Raw genomic sequence first — 15,175 nt, 5'->3', positions numbered from 1 at the left:
CGGCTCCGCTCGGCATTGTGGGGCTTGTGGTCGCGGAGGGCGGACTACGAGCCCCAGGGCCCCGCGCGCGGTTCCGGACAACGCCTGGTGTGTGGTAACACCGCGGATCTTCCTCCTCCTCCTCCTCCTCCTCCTGCTCCTGGCGGGCGCTTCCGGCGCGGCGGCGGCGGCGAAGCCCCTGGGGAGCGGCGGGGGCTCGGCGGGCCGGGGCAGGTGAGGCGCCGAGCCCGGCCCTGCCCGGCGCTCCGCGGGCTGTTCGCGGGGCCCGCCGCGCCCCGCGGGGCTGCCGGAGGGGCGGCCGAGGCGCTGCCGGCACCGCGGCCGGGCGGAGGGAGCGGCTGAGGGCGGCCCGGCCGTGCGGGGAAGGTGCGCGGGCTGTCCCTTCCCCTCCCGGGCCGGGCGGTGACCTCTTTCCTCCGGCCCCGGGGCGCCGCCGAGGGCTCGTCCTTCTCGCCGCCCTTCCCGCGGCCGCGGGGCTCGGGGCCTGGCCCCGCTCCGGGGTTCCCGGCCTGGTGCCGGTTCCCTCGGCCCGGGCCCGGCAGGCGCAGGCCCGGATGTGTTTTATTTTTGCGTGTATTATTTTTAGCTCGTCCTCTCGGAGCCGAGCGCTGTCAGGTGGCTGCGGCGGGCAGGGAGAAAGGGCGCCCGGGCTCCTTCCCCCCTTCCTGCGCCAGGGGAGGTGTGGGTCGAACACGAGGGAGGAATTATTCACAGAAAGGGCGATCGGACAAGGGGATGGGCTGCCCTGGGACGTGGTGCAGAAACCTGGAGGTGTTTGAGGAGAGGCTGGACGTGGCATTCTGGTCTGGTTGACAGGGTGGTGTTTGTTCCGAGGTTGGACTCGGTGATCCTGGAGGTCCTTCCCTGTGTGGTTGATTCTGTGATTCCTTCTCCGCACGGTCCCCCCTTGGGGACTGAGCACTCAGGGCTGGGGTGTCCCATTAAGTTGCTCACTGAACTGGTGAGTTGGGTTGGTGTTGGTTTTTTTTTTTTTTTCCCTGGGTGGCTGAAACCTTGTGCTGTTCCTGTTATCAGAGGAACTAATTCTCCTTTGGTATTCATTCACACGTTGGAATGTATTTTTGTCCCTTTGGAGCTGTGTCATACCTGCTCGTGTTTGATAAAGCGATGGCTTCACTTTCACATTCCCTAAGAGGCGAAAAAGAAAGGAAAAGGGTGGTGGGTGTGTTGTTGTGGTTATTTATTCCAGCAGTCCCGGCCTCTTTCAGCTGTGCTGTGTAACAGTTTTGGTGCTGCTGGAACTGGAGCACAGGCTCTGGGGTCTCAGGGGAGACACACACTTTGGGTGTATTAGGACACATGAAATCACTTCCATTTTGAAGTCCACCGAAAGAACACGGACTAATTATAAGCCTGACTTCAGGCTAGGCTTGGCTTTTGTTTTTTAAGTTGATACGGTTCTAAAAATAGACGTCTTGGATTTATCACAGGTCTGTGTCATTTCTGAATTAGTCATAGAACTGCTCTTACAGTAATCAAATGCAGAAGCAGCTCTGCTTTGGCAGAGGGAATTTCACTGCAGGTGAAATGGGGATGTTTGAAAGCTGTTTCTGTTCTAGTGAGAGGCATTTGAAGACACTTTCAAAACTTCAGTGCTATTTGCTGGTGACATCATTCCTTTTATGAACTCTTCAGGGAAACTATTTGGTGTAGGAATCAGTAGGATATGGCGTGAGTTCAGCCTTTTAAGTCTCTTGTTATCGTTGCAGATTTTAAAATACAGATTGTTATCCTAATACTTCATCTGTGTGCTAATCCCAGTGAATCCACCCTGACTCAGTTTTAAAAAGGACAGTAATTCTGTATCTGAAACACAAAGCTTTGAAGCTCTGTATCAAATAATCTAAGTTATACGATGGGAAATAATTGCAATTGATAATTAAAATACAGTGGCAGGTAAAGTAATGTCTGACCAAAAAAGCAAAAAGATATGTGGGTTAGGGTTTGTTTTTTAATTCAGGTGACCTTTAATGACAGAAACAGTTACCAGGACAGGTGTGGGGTGTGTATACAGTTAAAAGAGCATATTCTGCATTTTTTTTTACTTCCATAAACTTTACAACAGCAATAGCAAATTACCTACACTCCCTCCTCCCATGCACGTTGGTCTTACATTTTGATTCAAGCTCTGCCTCTGAATTCAGATGGAATTTATGCTGTTATTTCCCTTCCCCCATTCTCTCTTCCTGGACTTGAATGACTGGACTTCTTCTGGCGACTGAGGGATCTCAGGTCAGGTTAAAGGTGAAACCTCTCCTTGAATCCTCACTGCAAAGAGTGGAGCAGTAAGGTAGTCTTTTCTAGCAGGAATGGAGCTGTGATTTTGAAATAACCACTGAAATAATAATAATAATAATAATAATAATAATTGTAATCACTGCCTTGGGCCTTGTTCCTCTGTAGTACTTTTCTAAAAAAGAATATTAATGTCTAAGCACTTGTGAGATCTGAGGTAGATGGAGCCTGGAGAAGGCAATAGAGACAACATCAGTGCAGAGGTAGATCTGCTGATGGCAGAGCTGAAACCCTGCCCCTGGATACCAAATGTTTCTGTTGGTTTAAAACTTGACAAGTTGAAATGATGAGAGCGTGCTCTGTTTGCTCTCAGCGCTTCTTCAGGAGAGTGTGTTACACAAACACCTTTCTCTGGTGGAAACCTCACTCATCTTCAGCCTGGCCTGGAGCACTGTGGGTTTGGGGGAGTTGGATTTGCTGTAGTTGGTCCTGGTTGTGTTTTTATTAAGCAGCTCTGTTTGATTTCAGTGCTTGACCAAAAGTCTGTCAGTAAATAACACAAATTAGAGAAAGCAAATTGTCACCTTAGACACTGACTATGGTGGTTGTACATTTGGGAAGTGTCTTCACCCTTTTTGGCAGGGGTTGGATTTTTGGTTTTTTTGGTGTTTTTTTTTTTTTTTTTCTGCTAAAGTTCAGTTGAATGATTTAAAATGTCACTGGGTGGCTGTGGGGGAATAGGTCTGTCAAAGAACCTTCCTAAATCTATTCCTCATCTAAAATACACCAGCTCTCTCCATGTTTGCTGACTGGCTGGGATCATATTTTAGTGCTGAGACTTAATAGTTACAATGTGAGATTTATCCTGACAGTGGACGCAGGTATTCCATGGATCTCTTGGAATACAACCTGGTGTGTTAGATGGCTTAGGACTGAGCAGGCAGGGTTGTATTAACTGCTGGTTTAGCACAGCTGACAAATCGGGACTCTCTTTAACTTCCCTGTATCATTCTGGATGTTCTCTGCAGGATTCTCGTTGCACACCCAGAGATTTGGGTCTGAGGGGTGACTGTGACAAAGGGGAAGCTCAGGCTGACACTCAGTTCGGGATTTGGCAGTGTCCTGCTGTCCTCTCCTCACCTGCCCCCTCAGACCAATTAACAGCTTTGCCAGCAGAGTAACACCTTTTCTACATCTTCCAGTTTTCCAGGATTTTCTCAACTCTCACCACTCCCCTGTGCTGTCCTAATAAATCACCTTCTCGTGGAATCCTATTCCACCTTTTCTGAGGATGTAAAAAAAGCCAGATGACAGATGAAACTAGGGTAAACTCCTCTCAAAGAAAAGGCTCTTTGGAGATTGGAGGAAGTGAAGTTAAGCTGTTACAAGACACTGTCATGGAGTCTGGCAGCTGTGCAGAGCTGCTTTTGATCACATCCTAAAAGAAATGCTGAAAGCTCCTCCTTGCTGTGTGATAATGTGCATTAAACTTTGCCTTGAGTCAGGCCATTTTGGAGGTTAAGTGGACTTGCTGATAGTTGATCTAAACAGAACAGAAGCTTCACTTTCCAGGAGGATTTGGCCCCTAATCAGGATTGAGACTTTCCTCAAGGGTATTGGGATGTGGTTTAGTGCAGCTGTGACAAACTGACTCTCAGGAACACAATGAACACGGAGCTCTTGTGAAGATAATGACTCTTTCTGCTTAACACTGGCAAAGACTGAAGTGAATAAGTTACACCCAAAAGATGTCAGGTTGATTCCTAATGGAAAAGATAAATAGTTGGAGAATTTTAGCAGTCAGGTACTTCAGACGCTGTGATGCTTCCCAGTGTGTCTTCTGGAAAACTGGGAGATTTCTGAAATAATGAACAAGCAGTGTGATAAATTGAATATATTTCTTTTCATACCTTGGCAACAAAAGCATTTGATGTTCTTAAATATTTCTTGTGTGCATGTATATATAAACCCACCTCTTCAGTTGTAAAATTGGTGTCTTTTGTATTAATATAAATCCAAGTGTGGGGGTTTTTTTTAAGAGTGTCAGAGTCTGGAAGAGGGGTAATAGATAATGTATAATTGTTTTTATATGAGGGTTTTAACTGTAGCATGGATTAGTAACAATAGCTTATGGTTCTTCGGGAGAAAATGAGTTCTTCATGGTAGCTCACAGTGTAATAGGTTTTCATCATCATAAAAATCCATCATTTCACTTAGTATTTCCTTTTGCGTGTGTGGATACTGCTAACCCATAAAAACAAAGTAATTATATCTAATGGCAATTTTGTCCTTTTTTTGCCCTTCTTCCTGCGATAAAAATCTTTTGGGTAGAGTAGGACAGTGTTCAGTGACCTGATTTAACTATTTAAAAAACTTAGAGTGAGAACACTGAGATAAAAACTTGCTATCAGTTAATCTGTGGATGCTCGTGGTGCTTGTCAGATGTGTGAGTGGATATTTCCTGAACTTCCAGAAAGGAGGAATTAACCAGCAAAGCAAGCAGCAGGGAATACACAGGGATAATAAATGGGACAGCTTGTACCTGCAGCAGGGAGTGAAAACTTGTTCAGACAAGTTCCCTCCCCCCCGTGTGAGCAGACCTTGCATGAATTTATGTCACTGAAAGGAGTTCTTGGGAAAACACTCGACTTTTTGAGGAGTGATGAATATTCAGTTGTATTCTTCCTCGTTCTTGGCAGCTGTAAAACACCAGGGCTGGGTGAGAAAGCTGTGAGACCCCTGATGATTGCAGTTCCATCCATCCAGGGCCCTTTCTGACGTCTCAGGAATCCTTTTCTGGGGCTGGAGGAATCAGCTCAACTGTGGCACTTTGAGGCTGGAGCAGCAGGAGGAGCAAAGGGAGGTTTTGCAGTAAGCAGTCCACGTTAGAAGACTTTGTATAAAGTTTTTACTGGAGTCATGTTTAATTTTTCTTCAGAGAAAGCTCAGGTGAAATAGGCACAATATTTGTGGTCATCCAGTTTCTTCTCTGTGCTGACTGTAATCAGGAACGAATTTCACTTGTAGGATTATGGCCCAACAATTCTTTATCTGCTCTGGACAAAAAATACCTGTTCTTCTTTCATATTTAAACAGCCTGAAGATCTTTAGTCAGTGCAGAGCATAATGAGGAATGTGGCTGGAAGAAATGTCTTGGCATGTTCTTCACCTGTTCATACTCTCAGGAAGTGATGTTGATTGCTGGAGTAGTTTCTGCTGTTTCTTATCATTTCACTCCATTCACTTCTTACTAAAATCTCAGTAAATTACACAGACATGCAAATGCCTGCTGTCTGGAGCTTGGTAGAAGGAAAAATCCCTCTTCTAGTGCATTAAACATTCCAAGCAAATCTAAAAATTAAAACCCTTAGTACCTTTCTTTCTATCTTTATTTCTGACTTGGACTTCAGGTCTTCAAACTCAATCATGTCATATAAAATATTTTAAAAGAATCTGATGAATAGAAAATAACAGCAGGCTGGAACAGGGGGGGTTTTATCAACTGCAGGGTAACCTTTTTTCTTTTCCACATCCTTCCATGTTGGGTATGATGAGCTGGGCTGGGTGGAGAACTCCCAAACCAGAGGTTCAGTTACTGGAACAATAATTTTCCATTGAGTTCACATAGCTGGTGACACACCCTGAGTGGAAACATGACTTCAGCTTATATAAAACCAAAGATGCAGTGTTCACATTCAGATGGGTGGAAAGCAGGCACTGGTCTCCAGAAGAATCACAGCTTTTGATTTTGCATGTGCAAAAATCCGGAGTATTTCTAGGTAGTTTTAATAGTCACAATGCATCTGGATGAGCTTTGGGGTTGCAGCATGTCGTGCTTCCCAAGCTTTTTCCGGATGGGGGTTGTCAGGAGCCTTGTGCTGCTGCCTGTGAGTGGTGGCAAGATTTTTGTAAATATCACATCAAATCCCTGCTTTCAGGAGAATTGATCCCACCCATAAGAACATGAAGGGAAGAAACACTTGTGGTAACACGTTTTTCTTTAAAATATTCACTTGATAGATTTCAGTTGGGATTTTGAAGTCACACCAAGTGGCCATTCTGTGTTTCTTTGACTGATGTAATGAGGAATCCCTGGTCTCTGGGCAGTAAAACTCACCTTGATCTGTGCCTTATCATTTTTAGAACCCGTCCCTCAGGAGCATTTGTAATTGTGTGTTTGCTTTTCTCTTTTCTCACACACCCTAAAGACAATAGATTTCCCAAGTTCTTCAAGTATTCTTGCACAACGAGGAAGAAGAGGAGACATTTCAGTGGATGAGGAGTTCTTTGCTTCTATAGTGTTTTCCTGGAGAAGTGGCTCTTTGAATGAGGATGACAATGGAAGAGATGAAGAATGAAGCAGAGACCACTTCTATGGTTTCCATGCCTCTCTATGCTGTCATGTACCCTGTCTTTAATGAGGTGAGCTTCAGTTTACCTTGGAATGCAAGAATTCCCTTTATTTTGGGAGATGTGGCCACAGGAACATATTGCTCGTCTTCTCTCTCTGCACTGTTTCACCCTTCCTGCCATGGATAGTTTCGTGCTCATCAAAGGTTGCTTGGTCTTGAGCTTTTCTCTTACCTTTAGCAGAGGATTTTCACAAAAATGCCAGCTCTGATATCCTCTGGCAGGAAATAGCACACAGTCAAACCTGTGAACAGCTTGATGCATTTTAATTTTACTGCTAATGGTAATTTAATAGGGTATTTGTTTTTCTCTGAGTATCAGAGATTGCCAAGATTTTCTCAAAATCTTCTGTTGGACTTTTGCTGCAAAATACATCCAGTGATTTTTGTTTTCATTTTGGGGGGGGGAAGCTCTTTCCTTTGGGATTAACTTTATGATATCGCTGAAGTGAGACCAGCAGTTTGAATCTTTCCATTCTGCTTTATAGGGCAAGGGGTGATTACTTGACTTGTTTTGTTCTGATAACAACAGAATGCTAATAATTAATTCTAAACTTTTATTGCAGCTAGAAAGAGTAAATCTGTCTGCAGCTCAGACACTGAGAGCAGCTTTTATTAAGGTGAGAAGTTAACTTGCGTTGAAAAAATGGTTGTTTCAAAAGTAAGCTGTGTATGATGAAGCTAAAAGGTCAGCTCTCTTGTTTCCTTGTCTTTTTATCAAAGACTTCATGCTTGCTCCAGTAATCTAAAAATGAAGTGGACAATTGCATGAACTGGAAGCTTGAGGTGTCTGCAGATGTCATGAGGAGAAATCTGAATGAGCAATTTTAAACAGACTCTTTTCTTGTCCTTATAGAACAAAAGCTTAAATGAGGGAACAGTCAGGGAATAAATAATAAACTTAGTCTAAAACCCACAAGATTTGTAGAATAGGTGCTCAGGAGCAATAGGCACGTAGCAGGCTTTGAAATTGGTTTACAAAGTGAGTGGTAATGGGATTTTTTGTGGATGAACTTCAGTGTTTGTGTAGAAATCCAGCAGTAAATGGAAAAAAGAAAGATTCTTCTGACTTTTCCATTGTGTTCCTAAAGAGTGAAAATACAGATATTCCTTTACACTGATAGATTGAAGTGGTGATCTTTTAAATATTGAAACAAAATAATGGCAGACATGACATATCTGAGCTGTGCAACTCTGGGATACTTCCCTGTTCCTGCACTTAAATCTAAATTACCTTGATGGTCTGAAGTCTCAAATTGAGCTCCTGCAAGTATGGGTTGGTTTTGTGTGTTTTCACAATTGGTGGTGAGGAGCTAAGCTGGATGTAAATAATTTTAAACTGAGATGTTGGTAAAAATGGTAGTGCCAGCTAAAAAACCCAGCCAGGCTCATTTTTCTTCCACACAGAGCAGTTTTTTTGGTAGAAGCACAGGTGATGTGAACAGCTCCAGTGTTAATCCAGCTCTGTACTTAGATATGTCATCAATCAAAAGCTGGGTTTGTTTTTTTTTTTTCTCAAAGAGCAATTCCCAGCTGATGTCTGAGCAGATGATGTGATTCATGAGAGGCACATTTATAAATGTCATGGGGAAGGTGGGGGAGTAGCACCTGTGTTGGAGTGAATTAAATTCCAGGGGATACAATATCTTTGTCTCAAAGCTTGGTGTTTATGAAAATATAACAGGATAGAGACATCTATTAAAACCCTTTCTTACTCAAATTAAAACGACTGCAAGGGCTTATTGAGAAAGTTACTTATACAAAATCAATGATGTAGGCCAAGAAAAATGAGTTTTGGAGGGGAAAAATGTTTTTAATGTAATCTATTGGTCTAAAGCCATTAGACTTTCAAAGTTCCAAGCAAACTCCTGCAGTATCTGAAGCAATTTACATGAAAATCTTTGTGCCTGCAATGTCCAGGTCTTGCATATTTAAGAATATAAAATCTTTCTGCTCTGCAGGCTGAAAAAGAGAATCCAGGTCTTACACAGGACATCATCATGAAAATCCTGGAGAAGAAAAGTGTGGATGTGAATTTCACAGAGTCTCTGCTGCGTATGGCAGCTGATGATGTAGAAGGTAAATCCTGTGTTGAATAACTGTATTTTTAATTACACTCTTACCTAGGAACATGCAATTCTCTATTTCTCTTTTTTTTTTTTTCCCCCGAAGAGATTATTTGTTTCTTAGTAGAATTTTTTCAGCATGGTAGAAGAAAATTTCTGTTTTTAAATGCCACTGCTGGAGAAATTAATTCTCCCTGAGAGCCATGCTTGACTAATAGGAGAAGGAAAGAAAGGAAATGAATGTTTAGAACTGTGTTTTTATGGCTGCATAGTTCACCTTTTGCAATGCTAACGACCAGGAAAAGGCAAATATGGAGTGTAACATCCTCTTTTTTTTTTCCCGGCTTCAAATTAAAAGCAGCAGTTACACTGTCACAGAAGGAGAATATACTGCAGGCTTTAAGTTATTTTAATACTGAATTTGATGACTTTAATGTCTCAAATAAAGTCAGATGGGCTCTTTTCTCCACCACGCAGTAATAAAGGTGATTGTTGCACTGTCCTGACTCACCCAGGGGTTATTCACTGCCAGTCTCTGCTCGTGGCTCTTTCTGTGCTGTTCACCTTCAAATTCACCCTGGTGCATTTTGTGTCGTGTTTTCAGCTGTCACTGCAGACTTGAGGACAAACTAATGGTGGTTTTGGATATGTTCTTTTTTTTTGCCAGAGTATATGATTGAAAGACCTGAACCTGAATTCCAAGATCTTAATGAAAAGGCACGAGCACTTAAACAGATTCTTAGTAAGATTCCAGATGAGATCAATGACAGAGTGAGGTTTCTTCAGACAATCAAGTAAGTACAATCTGATGGATTTTGCTGCAGATGGAGAGGTCAGACTTCCTGTATTTAGGCCTGAATGTTGAAATTCTGTAGCTGTAGTAGCAGCACTGTTCCCATTGCATGAGAGCCTGATCCCAGTTAGAAATGATGAGGGTGTTACTTGACCAAACCTGCTGGTCCCAAGGCTGATTCCTGGGAATCCTGTCTGACACTTCCTCTCTAGAGACTGCCCTAAGAAATACTTGCTAGAAAGGGATTAAATTCCAGCATTTCATGGGATCTCCTAAGGATATTCAAATTCTCTTTTTTTCTTGCCCAACAGGGACATTGCAAGTGCAATAAAGGAGCTTCTTGACACAGTAAATAATGTCTTCAAGAAATACCAGTACCAGAACCGGCGGGTACGTGCCCCAGCTCTTCATCCAATATTTCCAATGGCAAAAGAGGAGGCATCCTTTGGATCAAAGCATGAATAGGAGAGCTTAGCTGGTCAATGACACCATGCTTTAACAACAAAATGGTTGTATGATAGGTCTCAGGAGTTTTAGACAAAAAAAAAAAAGATTTTTCTTTGTTTCCTCTAAAGAAAAAAAAAAATTATTCCCTATGTAACATTTGTTAATCCTCTGCCCAGTTGAACCTCAAGGTTCTCACTGTACCCAGAAATATGTGAACTAAGACTCTGCTCCTGGTGTTTGTGTTTTTGTAGGCACTTGAGCACCAAAAGAAAGAGTTTGTAAAATACTCCAAAAGTTTCAGTGATACTCTGAAAACCTATTTTAAAGATGGAAAGTAAGTATGCTTTTGTCCTTTTGTTTTGATGATTTACATAATGAAAGGCTTTGTTGACTAACAGGAAAATAGGACAAGCTTTGGGGTGTAAGCTGCCTCTTTTAGGAGTGGCCTAATTATTTCCTTACCTATGTCCCCTCTCATTACCATGGCTGCATTAAAATGCTGTTTCTTTTGTAATGCCTTTGAGGAAAGGGAAATTTGTTAAATACACCAGCATGTAACACCCCTGTGCTGTGTTAGTTTTGAATTTGAATGTGAGAAGTTAAATTTCCTGGCCCTGTGTGGGTTTTCTCAGTGCATATACAAGGACGGAGAAATTATGGATTTTTTTTATTGAGAAAAGTAATTTACCTATTTGAAGTATCATTTGCAAATACAAAACATCTGTGCAGGGTTCTCTCTGATTTACATTTTTATTGGCCTTTCTTTATAGACCCCCACAGTGCTCTGCAGTATCTGGAATGATTCAGCTGAATCTTTTCCTAGCTGAACATTTTCAGCCTTCAGACTGAGGCTTTTTCCAGGCCTTCACCTTGGGTTTTGAAGTCACAATTCCTGTATAATTCACTTGAGTGATTCTTTTGGAGGATGAGTGGATCCCCCTCAGATTCTGACAGTGCCAAAATGTTCTGTTTTAAAGATGGAACCAACTTTGATGTCAGCTTCCGCTGAGCTTGGCAAAGGCTGAGAGCACCCAGGAGATGGTGCATTACTAAAGGAGAGAAAACCAGCTGGGAACACAATCCTGCTCCCATCAAAGCATTCTTGCTTCTCTCTCCTTTTCCTGGAATTGGGGCTAAATTTGATACCAAAATGAGAAGTTCAGGCTTTGGTAGCTTTGATTCCTGGACAGAAGTCCTGTGTGTTGTGGCCTTAAGCTTAAAGTGTGTTCATGATTTGCAGTAGTGAAAGAAATTCCATCAGGCCTGTATTTCCTATCCTTGGGAAGTCAGGAGGAATTTCAGTCTGAGCTGCAGAGTGAGTGAGATCCCTGCTCTTCCCAGAAGGGAACAGCACTGAACACAAGCCATGCTCAGACCTCATTACTGAGCTGAAAAATTCCGTGACCCCACACCTTTCTCAGCAAAAAGGGTACTAAAATAGTGTGCTGCTGACACATGTGTGCACGTTTAGTATTCCTGGAGGGAAGAGTTGCCAATTCTGGAGTTCCTGGGAGGTGAAGAGCTCAGCTTTGGAAAGGTGTTTAACAATCAGAGTCAGAAAATGGCTGTGACCTTAAAGATCATCTGGTTCCAAGCCCCAAATCATCTGCTCCACGTTTTTTCCCTTGGTTATGTGAATCCCAGAAAGGATTGAGATGTCAGTGATGATAGAGAGCCAAATTCTTTTCCAATTCCTGCCAAATCAACCCAGCCTTTTTGGGATGAGCTATGCAAACGAGGCTGGCTGCCTTCCAGAAGGGAGCTGCAGGTAGGTCAGCACAGGGTGGGAACATCCCTGTGCTTCCAATTCTCAAAGCCTCCATCCATGCCAATACTGCTGGGTTTCTCCAACGTTTCTGGAAGTTTCTGAAGCAATTTTCTTCTCTTTCCACAGGGCAATAAACGTGTTCATAAGTGCCAACCGACTAATTCATCAAACCAACTTGATACTCCAGACCTTCAAAACTGTGGCCTGAAAACTGTATATGTTGAGAGTTGTACTTTTCAATGGTGGATAGGGTACCTTTATATGTAAATTTTAAAAAGTTTTGACTGTATAAATTATCAGCCCCTCTCTCGAGGGGCCCAATGCAGGATTTTGAATGGGATTATTGCCATCTTACACCATATTTTTGTAAAACATTGTAGCTTAATCATAATCTCACGAGGAAGATTTTGCATCACTTTTTTGCTATTATCATTCTTTTCAGAATTATTATAAGCCAAAAGAATTTACGCCTTAATGTGTCATTATGTAACATTCCTTACGAGAATTGTAAATATTTGGTGTTCTGTTTCTGACATTTTAACTTGAAAGCGGAAAAACTGCAAGATTATGTATTTAACAATATTGGTGGCAAATATTCAATAAATAGTTTACATCTGTTAGACTGTCTTTTTGTATGTGAACAGGAGTGCAGAACTCATCTTTCTAGAACTGCAGAACATTCGTTCAGTAGGAAAAAAGAATAAAATATTAAAATTATTTGGGTGCTTAAAGCTACCGGGAGTTCAAATCAGTGTAAAATGAGGGGTTTTCCTTAAAACTGAGATTTTTGGCTGTTATCTAGACCAGAATATCAGAATAATTACATTAAAATGTCTTTGAGAAAGTAATAAATAAACCCAGAAGTGAGATGTGCTTTTGTTTTTTGATAGAAACTAGATCTCACTTCTTTCTTTGTCTTCTGTTGGTGGTAACTTAACAGGTTTGTTTTTTTTTTTACTCCTAGGCTATTCCAAGGTTTGGAGCACAGGTTTATTTGAAATATATGCGGCAAAGATTGAATTTAAACTCTTGAGAGAAGTGGGTTTGAATTTGTCCCCTTTGGGAGGGAGGAGGATTGGAGCTAGAACTCTTCCAGGTAGCACTAGTGATATCTATACTATGCATGCCATAAGGCAACTTTGTTTTTTCAGGGAATTGAAATCATGTGAGACCTCGACTGACAAACCTTGGCTGTGTAGGTGGTTAAGAGCTGCTGCTGGACAGGTGGAAAAATTCTCTCTTGGTGATTTCCTGGTGATGTTTCACAAGTTCTGACGAATCCCTTTGGAAGTGCACCTCGAGCTGATTTGGAAGCAGAATAAACCTCTGCAAGTTTGCAAAATCTGTGGCCATTACTAGGAAGTTTAGGGAAGAATGTGAAGCAGCTGCTGAAGCTGCTCAGGCTGTTGCAGGAGGAGCACGATTGCTACAGAACTCTTCCCTGTTTGGTTCTAGATGGTGAAGAAAAGGTCCCTGCAGGTTGTCTGGCACACCGGCCTGGTGCTGTACTGCTCATCTGGGGCAAGTGCCTTATCCCAGGTTACAACAGCTGGCTCCTTGCATTTGCTGATCTGAAAGGATCAAAAAAGGGGGGGGGGAATGCAAACTGCAGCCTCCCCAATAGCACTGGATGTTCTGCTGTCTACTCGTGCACGGAATCGTTTCCTCGATGAGAGCACTGACTGTAGTGAACTAGAACAATGTGAAGGAGAGTATTGTGTAAAACTGAGTTCTTTGGGAATGTATGTTGTGCAATTTTTTTGGTTACGCTTGGAGCTGTAAGCAGGACGTGGTCCTCAGAGCTTGCTGGCCAGCCTGTCCTCTGTTCTGACAGTGGGGTCTTGTGTCCTTAGCAAAGTGAGCTTAGGAAAGGGGTGCAGAAGCAATTTAGAGTTCAGACTTTCTGCTATTTCCTCAAGCTTGGCCTGCTGAACTGTCGTTTTCTGGCAAGGGGTAGAACAGCAATGTTGGAGCTGACAAAATTCATGTTTAATTTGCATCTTTGCATTCTGTAAGTAAAAGGGTTGAGTTGTCTCCCTGTGGGTGATGCTCACTTAAGTCATAGCTCCAAAGGGATTCATGGAGATCCATGAGTCAGGGAGAAGGAAGGGAAAGGCCCCTGGAGTTCGGGATATTTCTTCTGTCTTGGAAACAGTGTTTGGTACTGGAGAGGCTGCAGCAGTGGCTGTAGAGAGAGAGAAACACAAAAACTTGGGTTAATTTTATCAATTTGGCCTGATTCCCATAATATTCTGAGATTTCTCTATTTTCTTGGATTGTGCAGGACAATAATTAATGCTGGCAATCATTAGTTGAATGAGGCCATGTTTATGTCTATGGGTGGTAAAAAATACAAATAAAAAATCCATTTATGACTGGTGTCCCAAACAAGCTGCTGTGTTACGTCCTGCCAGTTGATTCCTTGTCCAAACAGGCTATTTCATCAAGAAACGAACTGTGCCTGTTCATCAGTTCTTCCCAAAACCTTGATTGGGTGAAAGGTACCAAATACAGGGCTAAGCTTCAGGTTGTCTGGCCAATGTGTTTTTGTTTTATTTTTAACCTCATTGTGATTTCTATATGTTACCCTTAAAAGTAATGGAAACTTACTCATTGTAATCAATGTCTGGTAATGGGAAAACTTGAAAATTGGTGTCTTCAGGTCACACTCTTCTGTTGCGTGCAGTGAATCCATATCTAGTGGTCTTATAAACCTTTCTTTTCCACTGAATATGAGCTGGGACATATGTCTGTCAAATTTTATTGTGGTTTTGCACTTTATTATTCAAGTTACCTGAGTAGCTAAAAGATAAGTTTCTCTTAAGGATTTCTGATGCAGCAGTTAGTGTTGCAAAATGCTCTTAGAAAAATCTCTGCTGTGAATGTGGGTTATAACTGCTATGATAATGTTAACATACAGAAAACCAATCTAATAAACAAAATAAAACTTTGTATATTTGTTAATGAAGCAAAGACCCGTCTTAATCACTTGTTTTGATTTTCCTCAGCCTGTAAAGAAGTGAAGAAAAGCTCAGGCTGGGCTGTTTGTGGCTGGAAGCTCTGATACTCATCCACAGATTTGTGTGCAAGTCTGTGAGACGGGCCAGGTGCTCAGGGTTTATCTTGAGCTGCCAGGGAGTGGTGAGTATGAAATCTCACGGTGTCCTGGTGTCAGACCTTCCTTGTCTCCAGCCAGCAGGAGCAGATAGTGTCAGTCTGCATCAAACTTTTTATCTTTCCATATGATCTTATCTAGATTAGCAACAAAGTGCTCCTTCTTTAATGTGCTTTTCACATCTCCCACCGCGTGTCCAGGGAAGCCTTGTTTGTTGTGCAGCTGTTATCTCCTCATTTTACACAGGCTCTGCCTCTCTCACTTGGGTGGGGAAAGGAACAGAAGGTTGTCAAGACAAACTCGCCACAAATCTAAACCATA

The 15,175-nt window shown here is 42.4% G+C and overlaps 1 protein-coding gene across 2 annotated transcripts; it reads left to right on the top strand.

Moving 5' to 3' along the window:
• The first annotated feature begins 63 nt into the window (after positions 1-63).
• Positions 64-14,712, top strand: PDCD10 (programmed cell death 10). 2 transcript variants are annotated; one of them, XM_066193699.1, is made up of 8 exons: positions 64-213; positions 6,465-6,678; positions 7,232-7,285; positions 8,627-8,744; positions 9,399-9,525; positions 9,836-9,914; positions 10,223-10,305; positions 11,866-14,712. In XM_066193699.1, the coding sequence occupies exons 2-8, from the start codon at positions 6,583-6,585 to the stop codon at positions 11,945-11,947; spliced, it is 639 nt and encodes a 212-aa protein (XP_066049796.1). In that variant the 5' UTR covers positions 64-213; positions 6,465-6,582; the 3' UTR covers positions 11,948-14,712. The 2 variants fall into 2 exon arrangements, with proteins under 2 accessions (XP_066049796.1, XP_066049797.1); XM_066193700.1 differs by having other exon boundaries at positions 66-87.
• The last annotated feature ends 463 nt before the right edge of the window (positions 14,713-15,175 follow it).

The sequence above is a fragment of the Chamaea fasciata genome, unplaced genomic scaffold (genome assembly GCF_029207755.1).
Source record: "Chamaea fasciata isolate MVZ Bird 193981 ecotype frontalis unplaced genomic scaffold, bChaFas1.0.hap1 SCAF_11, whole genome shotgun sequence".
In the NCBI taxonomy this organism is placed as follows: Eukaryota; Metazoa; Chordata; class Aves; order Passeriformes; family Sylviidae; genus Chamaea; species Chamaea fasciata.
Note: the sequence above shows the minus strand (reverse complement) of the source record. Positions and strands in the feature narration are given on the sequence as shown.